At 47.6% G+C, this 14,676-nt stretch overlaps 2 protein-coding genes across 11 annotated transcripts; both read right to left on the reverse strand.

Annotated features, from left to right (window-relative positions):
- Positions 1-390: 390 nt before the first annotated feature.
- On the reverse strand, positions 391-2,323 carry DNLZ (DNL-type zinc finger). The gene is made up of 3 exons (XM_055797526.1): positions 1,875-2,323; positions 1,307-1,446; positions 391-668 (listed from the first exon to the last, which is right to left on the reverse strand). The coding sequence occupies exons 1-3, from the start codon at positions 2,037-2,039 to the stop codon at positions 497-499; spliced, it is 477 nt and encodes a 158-aa protein (XP_055653501.1). The 5' UTR covers positions 2,040-2,323; the 3' UTR covers positions 391-496.
- CARD9 (caspase recruitment domain family member 9) lies at positions 2,319-13,863 on the reverse strand. 10 transcript variants are annotated; one of them, XM_027778073.2, is made up of 14 exons: positions 13,664-13,863; positions 11,944-12,109; positions 11,567-11,790; positions 10,308-10,445; positions 9,548-9,873; positions 8,929-9,108; positions 8,597-8,734; positions 7,970-8,095; positions 7,654-7,845; positions 7,075-7,116; positions 5,799-5,844; positions 4,262-4,332; positions 3,454-3,548; positions 2,319-2,623 (listed from the first exon to the last, which is right to left on the reverse strand). In XM_027778073.2, exons 3-14 carry the CDS (start codon positions 11,748-11,750, stop codon positions 2,515-2,517), a joined length of 1,647 nt encoding a protein of 548 aa, XP_027633874.1. In that variant the 5' UTR covers positions 11,751-11,790; positions 11,944-12,109; positions 13,664-13,863; the 3' UTR covers positions 2,319-2,514. The 10 variants fall into 10 exon arrangements, 7 of the variants coding, with proteins under 7 accessions (XP_027633874.1, XP_027633873.1, XP_013149833.1 ...); XM_027778072.2 differs by having other exon boundaries at positions 8,582-8,731; positions 13,664-13,862; XM_013294379.3 differs by having other exon boundaries at positions 2,319-2,611; positions 8,582-8,734; positions 13,664-13,862.
- Between the last annotated feature and the right edge of the window lie 813 nt (positions 13,864-14,676).

Below are 14,676 nucleotides of genomic sequence, written 5' to 3' on the forward strand. Positions count from 1 at the left end.
GACCCTTCTGCAGGGTCATTTTGGCTTTGTAAACTCACGTGGGGTCAGGGCCCCATCTCCTCAGGTTGTATCAGTTGTCTCCTTCTGCTCAGCTGCTCTGCCGTGGGATGCATCTCCACAAGCTCTGCAAACAGCTACCACGCAACACCTGGGCAAGGCCAGACATCATTAGAACTCCAGCTACAGCTGTACCTCCCTAGGCCAGAACACATGGACAAAGAATTACTGGCTGCCTCCTCAGCAGAGAACAAAGCAGGGCTCCTGACACTAAGGCAAGTCTTGGTGCTTCAGCGAAGTCAGCAAAACAAGCATCAGGAAAAATATCTACATTCCATCTCTACATTAGCTTGACCAAAGGCAAAACTACACAAGACAAAGACACACAACAGAGAAAGACCAATGCCCAAGTTTATTTTAAAACACAGACAGCTGAAATAAAGGAACAAAAGTTAAAGAGTCTCTCTTGTCATCAGCAGATCGACACAAATCCTATTTGTCAGGTCTGTCCCTTGCTGCCAGTCTCTGGGGGAGCTTCCCCGCTTTCTCCCTCTGTGGGCTGCCCCTGAGACCCAGTATCTGCTGAGTTTTCCAGAAGCAGTTCCAAGGCTTCCTCGCCAACCACACGTCTCACCTTCTCCCCTTTGGCTGCCAGGATTTCCTCGATATTCCTTAACAGCGATTTGAAAACCAACAGCGTCACCACAGCAAAGGCTGAACATGAAAGTCAAGCACAGGCTCGCTCTTCCACACTTTGCTCTCAGGATTAACGCCACACAGTGAATCACGCACGAGCATCACCACAGTATTTCTGCATAGTTTGGAAAGCAGGTAAAACCACCCAAACCTTATGGGAGTACTTTCATCCATTAGGATCAATAACTTTAGCAATTATGGCTAAACAATAATGTTTAAAGGTATGTCAGGGAGCTAGAAATCATTGAAATTCAGCAGCAATGAGCCTACACGTTTGAAATGCTTAGGGAAACCTGGCAGTGGCCTGATAAAGCCTGAGGAAGAAGAGAAGAACCACACACAGCAATTCACCTGCTGGCACCAACAAGGATACCTGTGTATTACACAGCTGCTGCTGCAGCTTTGCACCATTTATTTCAGCCGTAGGTAGGAACAGTCAAATTACAGATTAAAAAACTCACTTTGCGTGATTTAAGAAAGTGGATGAAACAGAATGATACTCAACAAAAACTTTGGTCTTCTCTGAACCATGCTTTGAAAGCATTAAAAAAAAGAATGTACCAGCTGAGCAGCCCTTTCCCTGGCTGGAGGAGAGCGTGGCTGGCACACCTACCTCTTTCCTTCCAGGTCGGAGAACCAGCCCAGGTTATCCGCTATGACGTGGTGGTTCCCGCAGCCGGGACACTTCACGATCACCACCCCGTTATGGTAGGCCAGCTTGGAAATCGTCTTTGCTGACCGGGTCTGGCAGACCTACAAAACAAACAAAATGGGCTTCGTGACCACAGGAACTGCAGCTTCTTGACTTTTTGCGAGAAAAAAACATTTTATTTACCTGATGAAAAGGTGTCTTTCCCCCTCCCTCATCTCTAGTTATTACAAGGGGGCTGGATCGTAGGGTCAGGGAAGCGTTTCAGTTGGAAAAGGCCTCAGACCCCGCCAACCCCGGCCCAGGCCGCCCCCTCCGCGCCGCCCCGGCGGGGGGTGACACTCCTCCGCGTCGGCGGCCGGGGCCAGCGCCTGCCCGCCCGTTCCCTGAGGGAGCCTCTCCCAACATCCCGCCTGGAACCGGCGCCCAGGTCGCGCCACGGCAGCCTCGGGCCCGGGCAGCCGGCCCGCCGCCCCCGGCCAGGCCCTCTCTCCGGGAGGGCCCTTTACCTCAGCCCGGTCCCCCCGCCCACCTTGCAGGTGTACACCAGGCGGTACTGCGCGGCCCGCGGCCGCCCCGCCCCGGCGGAGCTGCAGGCCAGGCGGCGGGGCAGCGGGGCGGCCGGGGGGCGGTGGGGCCGCCATGGCGGCGGGGCGCGGAGCAGGGCCCCTACCACTGCCCGCGCCGCCCGCTGCATGGCGCTGGCGCAGGCGCGACAGGGGCGGGCACTGAGGCGGCGGCCGCCATGCCGGAGGCGGGCACTGAGGCGGCGGCCGCCATGCCGGGGGCGGGCACAGAGGCGGCGGCCGCCATGCCGGGGGCGGGCACAGAGGCGGCGGCCGCCATGCCGGGGGCGGGCAGGCACCAATTCGAGGGCGGCCCCGAGCCCCGCCAGCCCCCCGCTGGAGCACGGCTGCCCCGGGCCCAAGGGGACCCGCCTTGAAGCAACGAGCAGCCCACCCGCGGGCAGGGAGCGAATATTTAATCCCGTTTATTTTATTTACGCATCTCCCGCCTCACTGCTTTTCTCAGAGAGCGATAGACGCGGGGACAGCAGAGCTGAAAAATATCGTCCCATTACAAACGCTGACTATCATAACTGGTTGTTTAGATGCTTTCAAATGAAAGAGGCCCTTGAGAGAGCCATGCCGAGGGAGCTGGGCTCCCAACCCTCAGGAGCCCTCGGTGTCGGTGTTGTCGCTGCCGGTGGTGTTCTCCCAGTCCGCCTCGTGGTGTCGGTCCTTCGGGACCCTTCGCATTGCTCTCTTTCTGAAAACAAGACTAGACATTTCAGTTTTAGAAGGTGTTTTCCGCAAACAAGTGGCATTGGGGAGCTCATGGGGGGAGGTTTAGTGCGTATCAACCCATTTACTGTTTAATTAACATGACGGTTTGCCCACACACCCAACAACACTGTGAGTACCAGCAAGCACAAGGTAAAGAGAATTGCCCCAGACTGATGCAGATATTCTTACGTTCCCTGAAGTGTGGTGTGTTGATGTTCAGTTGAAGAAGCCAAGAAATCCTACCCAAAGTCCTTTCTTTAACAAAAACATTGTCAACAGTCTAAAAGAGTAGTTTACTGCACCATTAGGAGCACTTCTACCCAATTCTAGAACTAAGGTCCCTATTTCGCAAGGGTTTCATTAGCTTCAGGCTCCACAAAGGTGCTGATCTGTGACGACACCAGGCATTAGGAGAGGCCTTCAAACAAGTATCAAGGGTGGAAATCAGCTCCCATTCACAGTTGTGGGAGCCTGATCTTGAATATCAGCAGTGTGGCAGACAGGCAGTGAATGTCAGGTTTCACGCACAGGGGAGAAATCTATCAAACCCATTAAACTAGCAGATCTTTGGAGTGCCCTCCACTCCCTGCTGTGGAAGGGAGTGCAAGGTCCGGAGCAAATGCAATCATTGCTGTCTTGGCTACCTCTAGCACTAAAAGAGGAGTCTCAACCAGTTCAGCATGAGACTCTGAAGAGAAGATCTGTAATGAATTTGTGCCCTCCGTGAATCAAACCTGGGGGCTGGGGATGGACAGAAAAGAGGAAATACATACAACAAGCTAATCAGTTAGATTACATGGGTATCTCTGAATTAGTCCTGCTTACTGAAGTCCAGACCTTCGGTAACGCTCAAAGCAGTCCTTCATCCTCCTCCGCTCCTTTTCTGCCAGTTCCTCGTTGGCTAAGCCACACCCCTTGAACTGCAAAAAAAATCAAACAAATATTAGCACCAGGTAGTGAAACCTGTTTGCAAAGGTGGCCAGTTTGGGGGCTGATGTACTGCATCTAGCCTCTGCATAGTAAAATACTGCACCCTACCCAGCGAAGCTTGGTCACTTCTCCTCTCTGACTTGTTTGCGCAAGGAATCATTTTACATCTACGTGAAAGAGAAAAAAAGAATGGCAGCCTATGCTTTCAGATGACCAAGAACAGCTGTTCACTACCAAAACACTCCTCCAGGAAAGCAGTCTACTTCCTACATCTGCTTGGGCCTACAGACTGAAAAAAGCAAGTTCATTTCTGGGCTGCCCAATATCGTGTGTGCAGGATGGTAATACGTACTGTTTCGCATATTCTTACCATCTTTATTCCCTCCCATTTGTAAATCTGGGATTGTTTCCTGTACCAACAGTAATACTGCAGACAATTAAACTGGAGACCATCCATACCCAGAGATTAAGGCTAGAAAGTAATTAGAAGTTTCTAGGCACAGATGGAGAAATAATCACTGTAAGTGTTCTGCTGTTCAGAGCTCACCCTTTTTGGAGGGTGAATTTTGCACAAAGTGCTCAGATTTTGGAAAAGCAGTAGCTGGTTACATGCTTCTCAAACCTGGTAAATCCATCATTAAGAAGAACATTAAAGATCACAAACCCAGTCATAGTAAAGAAGAGCTCACAAAGATTCTCTTACACTTGGTGACTTTGGAGGCAGACTGCTCTCTCGAGTGCTAAATTGCTGGTCTTGTCCTTCAGGGAAATCTTCTAAAAGAAGGAAAAAAATCACTGCTTTAGTCATAGATGCCATTGCGAAGTAACTTCTCCCTCCACCAGTTCATCAAACAGCAATAGCTGTAACGTAACAGCCGCCCAGCACTACACAGAGTTAACAGCAGAACTGAAACCAAGCCTCAAAATGTTCAGGATTCAGTCCTGTGATCAATGCAAGAGTTACTTCTCATTTTACTTGAACCCTCTATCTTGCTTATGATGACAGAGTTCCTCATCAGAAAGAGACAGCAGCTTTCCAGTTTCTGCTTATGCAGGAGCAAAATGAACCTTTGCAAAGTAGCACCTCTGCTTAGCGTCATTTTAAAAAATAATCATGTTAAGAGTTCACCACAAGAAATCACGTTTATCATTATTTTAACCACAATTCATCCCTGTTCCCCAGCAACTAAGCTGTGCGTATCAGGGCACTTCACACAGTTTAGTAAAAATCCATATGTAGTGATCAGGTAATGTGACACACGGTTTTGAACTGACTGAGGTAGAATAATGACAGGCTTTTTGGATCAGTGTTGTTCAGTTTTTGTGAAAAATCTCCCATCTCAATGAACAAAAAGATCATTTGGATCTTCCAGGAGATCAAAACAGATTATTTTTTTTTTCTACTGTGCTGGTTTACTTCCTTTCTCAACATGTTTTGAAAGAGAATTTCAAGTTCTTGGAGGAGCCTATCAATTCCTTTCCACACTGCTGAGTCATTTCCACTGGGGATGCCACAGAAACAGAACCAGTGACAGCATTAAGTACATGGTTCTGCTTTGGTGAAAACAGCCTGCAACATAAAAGGGAAGAGGGGAGGGAAAAATCCCTGGAGAAAGCCACATGGTCTAGCTGAAGTGGAAGGATGTTTTTTTCTGTTCTCAGCTCTGCCACAAATGCAAGAGGAGTTGGAGGAAAAAAGGCACCCAGGAGCTATTTCTCAAATGTACCAGGTGACTTTTCCTGTACAAATTCAGTAGACAAGATTACCTCAAAAAAACCCAAAAAACAAAAAAACCCAAACAAACAAAAAAATCCAAACTACTCAAGGTCCTAGGATGGTCTAATGACATCACTTTTCCCAGGTCATTGAGCCATATGAAAGACCCTTTCAGAGACCATGCAGTAAAAAAACCAGCCTGTGGAGCTTTTTACCTCAAAAGGGCTTTCAAGCATTCACTGTTCCCAGCATGTGGGGACATGTTCTCCTTTTTATAGGTAAGGAAGGTGGTGGTATGGCAGAATGCCTTGATGTATGGGTACCTGTTCTGGGTCACCCCAAAGAGGTCTTACTCAGAGTGCCAAGCACACCCCACCGAGAAGCACCTCTCACAAACTGAGTCCCCAGTCAGACTACCTATTATTCTCTAAAAATAAAACCCAGGAATGTATTTTCCTGCCTCTTTGAAACACTGGACCATGCTCTCAAGAACTCTACTCTGTTTTCCCAGGAAAAGCCTTACTTTTAGTCGGCTGTGTATCTTCATCTAGATGACCATGAAGAGTAAGCTATGGACAGAAACAAAGCAAGAACATGAGAACCATCCCTTATCCTGTCTCACACAGTAGCTAGGCACAGATGGAGGAATGTAAGGAACAGGACATGTAGAACTGACCTTTCCCTAGTTCACCTTGCTGTCAGCAAAACAGCAGACTGAACCAGAAGTTACAGATCTGATGGATTTATCCTCCATTAACAGATCCAGCTCCTTTGGCCTCATTTATACTTTTTGCTTCTAGACAGTGTGACAATCGCTTCCACACTAAAGTTATAAACCAAGTTGTCCTGGTTTCAGCTGGGATAGAATTAATTTTCTTCTTAGCAGCTGCAGCAGCGCTACATTTTGGATTTGATGTGAGAACAATGTTAATAACACATTGACGTTTTTAGTTGTTGCTAGGTAATGTTTATAGGAAGTCAAGGACTTCTCACTGTCTCAGGCCCTGCCAGTCAGAAGGGTGGAAAGGCACAAGAAATTGGGAGGCAACGCAGCCAAGGCAGCTGACCTGAACTGGCCAAAGAGGTATTCCATACCATAGGACGTCAAGCTCAGTATAGAAAATAGGGGGGGTTGGCCAGGCCCTGCTGATCACTGCTGGGCGACTGGCTGGCCATCAGTCAAGCAGGTGGTGAGCAACTGTACTGCGCATCACTTACTTTCTTTTCTCCCTTCCCTTTGGATTTGTTCTTCTCCCCTTCTCCCTCCTTTTAATTACAATTGTTATAATTATTACTACTTTCATTTTGTTTCAATTATTGAATTGTTCTTATCTCGACCCTCAAGTTTGATATTCCTTCCCGATTCTCCTCCCCATCCCTTTGTGGGGCGGGGGGAGTGAGTGAGTGGCTACGTGGTACTTAAATTACAGGCTGGGGTTAAGCCATGACAGAAGTGAAAACTCTTTACTACCAACATCCCCTGAGTAAGATTTATTTTTGCCTGTTCTCCCACAAGAGAGACAATTAGAAGCAACTCAAAATAATTCAATTCCCCTGATATGCTTAGACTCAACAAATCTCGCTGACTAATGCCATAACTGGGTCCTACACTTAGAAATCTCAAGACACAAGCAGATTCTGTCACTGGTCTGTTTTGCTGCCTCTGGACTTTCTGATTATCACTGAAATGAGCCTGAGCCATGGACTGAAAACTGCTGTTACTTGGGGAACTGAGCACAAGTGAGGAATTTGAAACCATCCCAGAAGAAAGTAAAAGGTAAACAAGGCACCCTACTCACTTCCTGGGAATCTCTGGAGGAGGTATCATCCAGGTCAGAGGTCTGAAATGAAATCAGTATAAATTAGTCATTTCTCATAAGCAAGGAATTGGCAGTAAGGGAGTACACCGGACACTAAAAGCTCCAGAAAACATAGAAGTGTGGAATTCCTCCCTCTGACACTGCTGTCTAACCACTTGGAGAAAGTACACAAGATGCCACACTAATTAAAAACCCCTTTATACCTAATTTACTTCCAGAAACTTTAGCACCCCTACACTCCTAATTTCATCCAAATGGCTCTTACACAGTCTCTAAATAAGAGTTCGCTCTCTGGCGGCTGAGGATCCCCTCATCACCTTTGGATGTGCTCCAAACACGAACAGAAGGCCTCAGCTTGCATCAGTCCAGCTTATCCCTGCTGCCTGGAACTAGGGTGAGGTAATAGGGACTGTCATCTTTCATTTCTCTCAACTCAGAACTTGCATGGAAATGGTTATCCATGCAGTTGGCCACTGCCTGCTGAATTTGAACAGCCACACTCTGGCCCCACGCTCAGCTTCCCAACCCATCAGACAGATGACAACCCCACAGGCATACCGGTGTGGGTAGCTCCAGCTGCAACCTTTTCAGCTTGGCTTCAGTAGCCAGTAACTGACTCTCCTTTTGGAAAAGCTGCAGTTGCATTTCATCACATCGCTCCCCCAGCTCCCGAACCTGCTTGCGGTAAGCATCCCTCTCGACCAGGTTCTTGGAGTACTGCATATAGAACTGTTCTCGAGTCAGGAGTGCCTGGTGTAAGGGATAACACGTGCCACAGCATGTCACACAACGATACATTCAGTGTTACAGTATCTGCCCACTTCAAGCAGCAAAGCAAGGATTAGCAGCAGCTCCAAGAGGAATGTTTTATCACCTGGTCTCTTTCTGAAGCCACTTCCTCCATTTGCTGCAAGACAGCTTCAATCCGTTTTTTATACATCTGGGAGTCCTTCCTCAGAGACACACACTGTAGTTCAAGCATCTCTTTTTCCTCTGCATACTGTTGAGACAAGGTCAAAACCACCCTGCTTGTGGGCAGAATCTGAGCTAGACTCTCACCACTTCTGCTCTGTGCCACAGATTGCTATGGCCAGACCTCCATGGAACGTCAAAGTTCTGCCAGACTGTCCAGCTGGAGCCAGGCCAACCAGAAGGTTGGTCAACATGACTAGGAGGACTGCAAACACAATGGATTTACATGTATCTGAGCTGCCAGTCATGAAAAAAGCTCCCATCACCCTCCAGGCTGAGGCAGGAACTGTTAAATAACAAAGGCGTTAACAGGTAACAGTTAATGCCACAGACACAGAATGCTGAAATATTATAGTCTGTTGAAAAAAGGCACTCTAACACAGTTATACTAGAGTAGGGCCAGTGAGGATTGCTGCTGAGCAGCCCCTCTGCTTCACAGGCAAGACACTGCAGGTGCTTCGTCTGCCTGTCTTACCCACTGACCCTCAGCAGTAATCTGTACTGCATCACGCACTTTGTCTTGGAGCACCTCAGCTCGCCGCAGCTCCTTGCGAAGGCTGTAAATGGTGTTCATCAGCTCCCGGCGTTCTTCTAGTATCTGGCTACAGTCATTCTCCAGGGTGTCCTTGGAGAGGCTGTTCTCCAGATTCTGTTCCCTGGCAACCTGCTGGACAAACAAACAAACTGAGATACAGCAACCATCTAACTTCATATTAACTCTCTCCCTACGATCCTAAGTGCTCTGACTTGGCAGAACAAGGCCACAGCCAACCCACACAATCTTCAGCGCAGCTCCATCACTGCCCTGGCTGCTACAAATAAACCCTTCTTGGGAGCCCATATTCAACAACCCCTACCAACCTGGAGAGTGTTCTCCAGCTCCTGATTCTTGGCCAAGAGCAACTCCTTCTCCTGCTGGATCTCCCACATCACCTCATGGCTTGGACGCTGCTCTATGGCGTGCTTCAGTTTCATTGTGTGCTTACGCTCCAGTTTGCAGTCATCCTCAGCCTTCATGAGGCTGTGCTTCAAGTGATCGATCTACAAGAAGGTTCAGAGCTCATCAGTAACAAGGAGAAAACTGACTTGCAAAACCAGTTCTCACTCCATTCCCCAGACAAACACGAGGCAAGCTTCTCCCTAGCTGTTTCCCTCGGGAAGTTTGGTGCTCCAGGGACCACAGTCCCACTGTGCGCTAACAGATACAACATGATGTTCCTGTACTGCCTGGGTGAGAGAGGACAGTCTTGAATGAGGGAAAGACCTAATTCTTCACAGCAAAAGTTGTCATACATGGACCTACAGGGCTGAGCTAGGGACCACCAAGGCATGCCACCTGCTAGAGAAGATGCACAGTACTTTATGCTGGACTGGTCCAGACCATCCTGAGGAAGGATAGGTCTGGTGCACAGCACAGCCTTCCAGGGATCAGTTCAGATGGGGAAAAAAAGAGGTGACCCTTGAGAAAAGGGTGACTGACCTCTAGGATCAAGTCCCGGTTCTTCATGAGGGCAGCGCTCTTCTCCTCGCTCTGTTTGGCATAGCACATCGCCAGGTTGTAGTTCTCATCCTTGCACTTCCGCAGCTCCTTGCTCAGGCTGTCCCTCTCCTCCTTCATCTTCTGTGCCCGCTCTTGATGCTTGCGGAGCAGGCTGTCCCTCACCCACATCTCCCTGATCGTGTTCTCTTTGGCGTGCAGCCACATGGTGAGCTCCTGGGCCTTCCGCCGCTCCTCCTGCACGGTGCTCTGCAGCTTCATGATCTCGTTCATCAGCAGCTGGCTCAGGCCAGATTCCCCAGCACTGTCTGTGTGGTGGGCAGGCGTCAGCCACTGCTGCCCTGCCTGTTCCCCAGACACACACAGAGCACAGGTTCCCACCTATCCCTTCAGCCTGGGATCATCACATGCCACCAACAAGCATGCAAACCCTGCAGGCATGTGTGACCAAATTATCTCCGCAGTTTCCCCCCTGTTCTGTGCCAGTCTACACCACAGTGTCACTGACAGAACAGGCAGAAGAACTGATCCTTCTGCTTCCTCCTCCACCCTCCCAGATCCAGCCTGTGACACCAGACAGCAGAGCCATTCTTGCCAGAACCCTTCCGAAGCACACGGAGAAGCCAGGGAAGGCCCCTGACTGCTCAGCAAAGCTGGGGAGAGGCAAAAGTGCAGGTGAATCCCTGCTTAATTTGCACTGCAACACCAAATGAAGAGCTGTTTTTCAGAACACAAACGTTACCTATAATCATAGAGAAAACCCTGCTGGGCTCCTTGCCAGTTATCTTCTTATACAGTTGTGGATAATAAAGCTCAAGACTCTCCAGAAATGCCTCAAAGCCCTTGTGTCCTGTTCGCTGAAGAATGTCCAGAAGAACACCTGAAATAATAGAAACAGGATATTCATTTATTTATCTCTCTACCTATTTCTAACATAAGAAAAAATTGCTCCGCTTTCTCCACATGCAGATTACAGCCCCTGGGATCAAATCCCCCAGTCAATCCTAAGCCAATTCCCCAGTAACTATATATAAGTATTTAAACTGTGAAAGAACAGTTAAAATTTAAACGTTATACCTCACTCCTACTATAGTAGAGTGCAAAAAGCAGATCTCAGAAGAGCACTTTGTCTTATCCTGCTGATAATTACAGAAAAGGTAAGTTAAAGCACCATAAGAGTTTCCGCAGCTCAAGGCTTCGCTTCTGAATACCAGAGGCAAATATGGGAAAAAAGGATGACTGGCATAAGAATGCTGCACAGAACTAGAGAGGTCGCAGGGACAAGCCTAGGAAACCCTGGACTAGAAACACTTTGAGCTCAGTTCCCTACTTTGTCTAGAAATATGCCATACCAAATCAAGCCCAAGGTACTTCTTGTCTGTGTTCTACAGTTCCCCAATCTGAAAACAGGGAAAATATTTTTTTTTTCAGTGACCCTCAGTAATTTATTAATAAAAGTTAATCCAATTCAAAGGATAGACTAATAGCATAATGAATTCTGTCATTCTCTCTGGTTGGAACAAGACCAAGACGGTATAGAACAGTCACAAAGAATTTACTTAATGTGTAGCCAGCGTTTCCTCAAACATTAGAAGATAGGAACGAGGGACAATACATGCTGAATTAATCTTGGAAATCTCCCTCTGCAAAATTGTTACACAATAGCCTTGTGGGTTAAACCCAAGCAACTCCCTCCCTTACGCTAATCTAGAGATCCAGGCGCCATAAGGCTGCACACCCTCTGTGCTCCCATCACCCTCATCCAGCTCAGGAACGCATCGATAGAGCTACCTCCATTCCTCCTCTCCCCACAATGACGTGCTGGGGATGGCGAAGGGGCTGCACAGCAGTGCCTACAACACTTGTGTCTAAGCACAGGCAGACGGTAACCTAGAAGCAACGTGTTTTCAGGCCCAGTCATTAGCACTCCGTTCCAATTTGCTCCCAAGAGCCGACAGAACATGGGAGCATCTGCGGGGCCAAAGGCTGCACTTCACCCACCTGCCTTCCGCTTGCGCATGACCAGGCTCGGGTCGTTAAGAACTTGTTCCTCATCGTCATGGCTGATCACTTTGCACTGGCGGAGGTAGGGTGTTATACGGGAAGGATCTATCACAGAGATCAGCTTCACTCGGAAGTTCTCCAGGTTATTCCAACATGTCTCATCATTATCTTCTTCCAACATGCTGGCGAGCGAGAAGTATCAGTGAGCTGTGTTGCCCTGTCTTGAAAAACAAAAATAGAAAACAAACAAACAGACTTTAAGCCTTCTAGAGTAGTGGAAAAGCATCTTAGATACAGGAACACATTTCCCATGTGGTCTTTAACTCACTGCTTGCAAATCACCTGCAGAACACGGTGACACACTACAGTCATACCTGAAAGAACAGGGCAGTCCCAGACTGGAGATGTCAGCAGCTGCGAGCCTAGCACCAATGCTGCTGACACATACACGAAGGAGAGCTAGTGTGAAATTCTGAGAAAACCAAAGTCACCAAAGCTTGATCATCTCCCTCCAAGCAGATGAACATCTCCCAGAACTCGCTGGAAGAAGAAAGTAAAACTATTTAGCAACAGGTCTATTGGCAAGAGACAAGTCATCAAGAGCCCCACAAACAGATGAAAATCAGCTAACTCGATATTCCCAACAACATACCCCAAGAACATGCTGTCAAACCTCACTGACTTCACCAAGGGTTCTCCAGATGCTCAGCTATGCTTAGAATTAAGTCTTTAATCCCCCCTAACTATACAAAAACAGTGGAACACAAAGCAGGTTAAGCTGATGGCAAACTGCAACTTTCCAATTTGAAGCTAACCACCCTCTGAAGAAGTGAAAATTTGTTTACAACTCTCCTAATTGGCTGTTGCCTCTGCTTTACGAACAGCTCACACTTTTCCACCTCCCAACATTTCAGAGATCCCTGTGTTCCTGTCTCACTACACAATCACTAAATCCAACACCCACAAAAGGCTCTGTCAAAACTCCCAATGGCAACAGCCTTACCTGTGTTCAGCTGTAATCACAAAAGCTGTTTTTCAGCGTGCTGTACTTCAGCCATGTGCAAAGGGGCACACAAAGCTGTATAGGTTTTTCACTGTGAAAACAGAGGCGCAAATCATGCACCAGGAAACCACAAGATCAGCCGCCCCTCACAGATCCCACCTGCCTCTCACAGATCCCACCTGCCTCTCACAGATCCTCTCACGATCTCACAGATCCCACCTGCGCTGCTTCAGCAGTTCAGGCTCACAACCCCACCTGTGTGGCTAACACACAGACGCACCAAGAGCCTGCGGAAGCATTCCCATTGATGAAGTGTTTCTGGGTGTTTGGTGGGAGCCTGCTGCAATGCTCCCCTACAGCAGCTATACTCTGAGGTTGTTAGTTACTTGCTTCCCAACAAGGGCCTGCTATTAACTGCAGGGTCAGAAAAACTACTTTTCAGCCTGGAAGCGTGCAGGTAAACAGATGCAGAAACCCCAAATGCTTCTATACCCAGGCTTCTTTGCCTTTTGAATACGAAAGTGGCATTACTTTTATTTCTTTGCCCCTTCGTGGTCAGGCTGTTCCATAATGAGTACCTTCTGAAATCCCAGTCATTAATTCCCATCCTTCTATCACATGTATGAGTTGACTGCAGTAGCCACTATCATTTCCAGTGGCTCAGGAAGGCTGCCAGAAACCTCAGAATTCACAGTTTTAGCCATCCTGTTTAGGGGCAGGGAGAGTGGGAACAGAGTTCTGACCATCAGCAGCTACACAGGGGCTGGGATTTCACACATGTCTTGCTGTGTTTCTCTCCCAGGTCATCTCAAACCTTCACTGTTTTTCTGCTCCAGCACAGAGAAAGATTCCAAACATCCTCAGCACATACGTGTTACACATTACATTGTCAGTTAACTTTTAATAAGCCGGACTGACATAAAAGTAATCATTACTTATCATAGAGAAAATACTCTGCCTGACATCAAACCAGCCCCAGCAGCTTACAAGAAATGCATTCCCCTGTTGATAAACACCACACCTTATCTCAGAGCTGCAAAATACTTCTTTTTTCCCATTAATATAAAGCATTCTGCATTACATGGACCAACCTGAGCCTGTGCAGTCAAAAGCCTCCTTGTTTCCTCTCCTGGTCTAGCAAAACTCATCTGTGTCCCGTCTCTGAGAAGACTTGTCTTGGATGCAGCCTCCCTTTATATTCTGACTAGAGCAATGATCATTCCAGGAGCAAAACTGGTTTTGAGAAAAGAGAAAAGGGGAAACTACTCAGCTATACTCTGAGACAGGAAAGGGAAGGGAAGAAAAACCAGAAAGGATTAAAAAATAAAAGGGGAAGCCAGAATGAGTGATGGGGGATGAGACAAACGCGAGTCACATTGCCAGCCAGTAGCATTACATATAGTGATTTTAGACTCATTCTGGCATTGTTTTTCACTTTGTACCACTGAAGTACCAGCTAGGGTTCAGAAAGTTTCTTTGTGTAGTGGTCAGAAAGACTAAGAAGAGCGAAGGTCAGAGGCATAGGTATGTCCAACTGATTTCAGGGGACAAAAGCCACACAAAAGAAAAAGGCTCTTCAAATGGCCTTTCAGCCATTAACATCTTTACACAAGAAAGCAGGTGGCAGCAAGAACTCTATTGGTTTAGAGTTCAGCTGAAAAGGATGATTTCTATAACGATGCCTCTAATTTTGGATGTCCTTAAGCTTCAAGCATGATTATGACAATTCAGTATTTTGAAGGAAAAGGAGTCAAGTCTTGGCAAGGCAAGGAACATAACCCACGATTCTCAAATTACAGGCTGTGGCTCTAACAGTAATTAAAGAAGCAGCACAGCAAGCAGCATTGTAATGATGTTAAGCATCAACATCATACCTTTGACTGCCTCCCCACCTTCCCACAGTCCTAGAACTGTAGCTGCAACAAGAACTCACTAACAGTCTGTTTTAAAAGTCTTGAGAACATACACGCTCTGATACCATGGCAGCATGACACATTTTCCTATTAGCTTCCCACTCTACTCTTTGTTCTGCTTTCTAAGTTTTGGAGAGTTTCTTCATGTTATCATTAGGAGTGGGGCAAAGATGCTCAGAGATTCTTTAAGC

This window comes from Falco peregrinus, chromosome 1, assembly GCF_023634155.1.
Source record: "Falco peregrinus isolate bFalPer1 chromosome 1, bFalPer1.pri, whole genome shotgun sequence".
Lineage (NCBI taxonomy): Eukaryota > Metazoa > Chordata > Aves > Falconiformes > Falconidae > Falco > Falco peregrinus.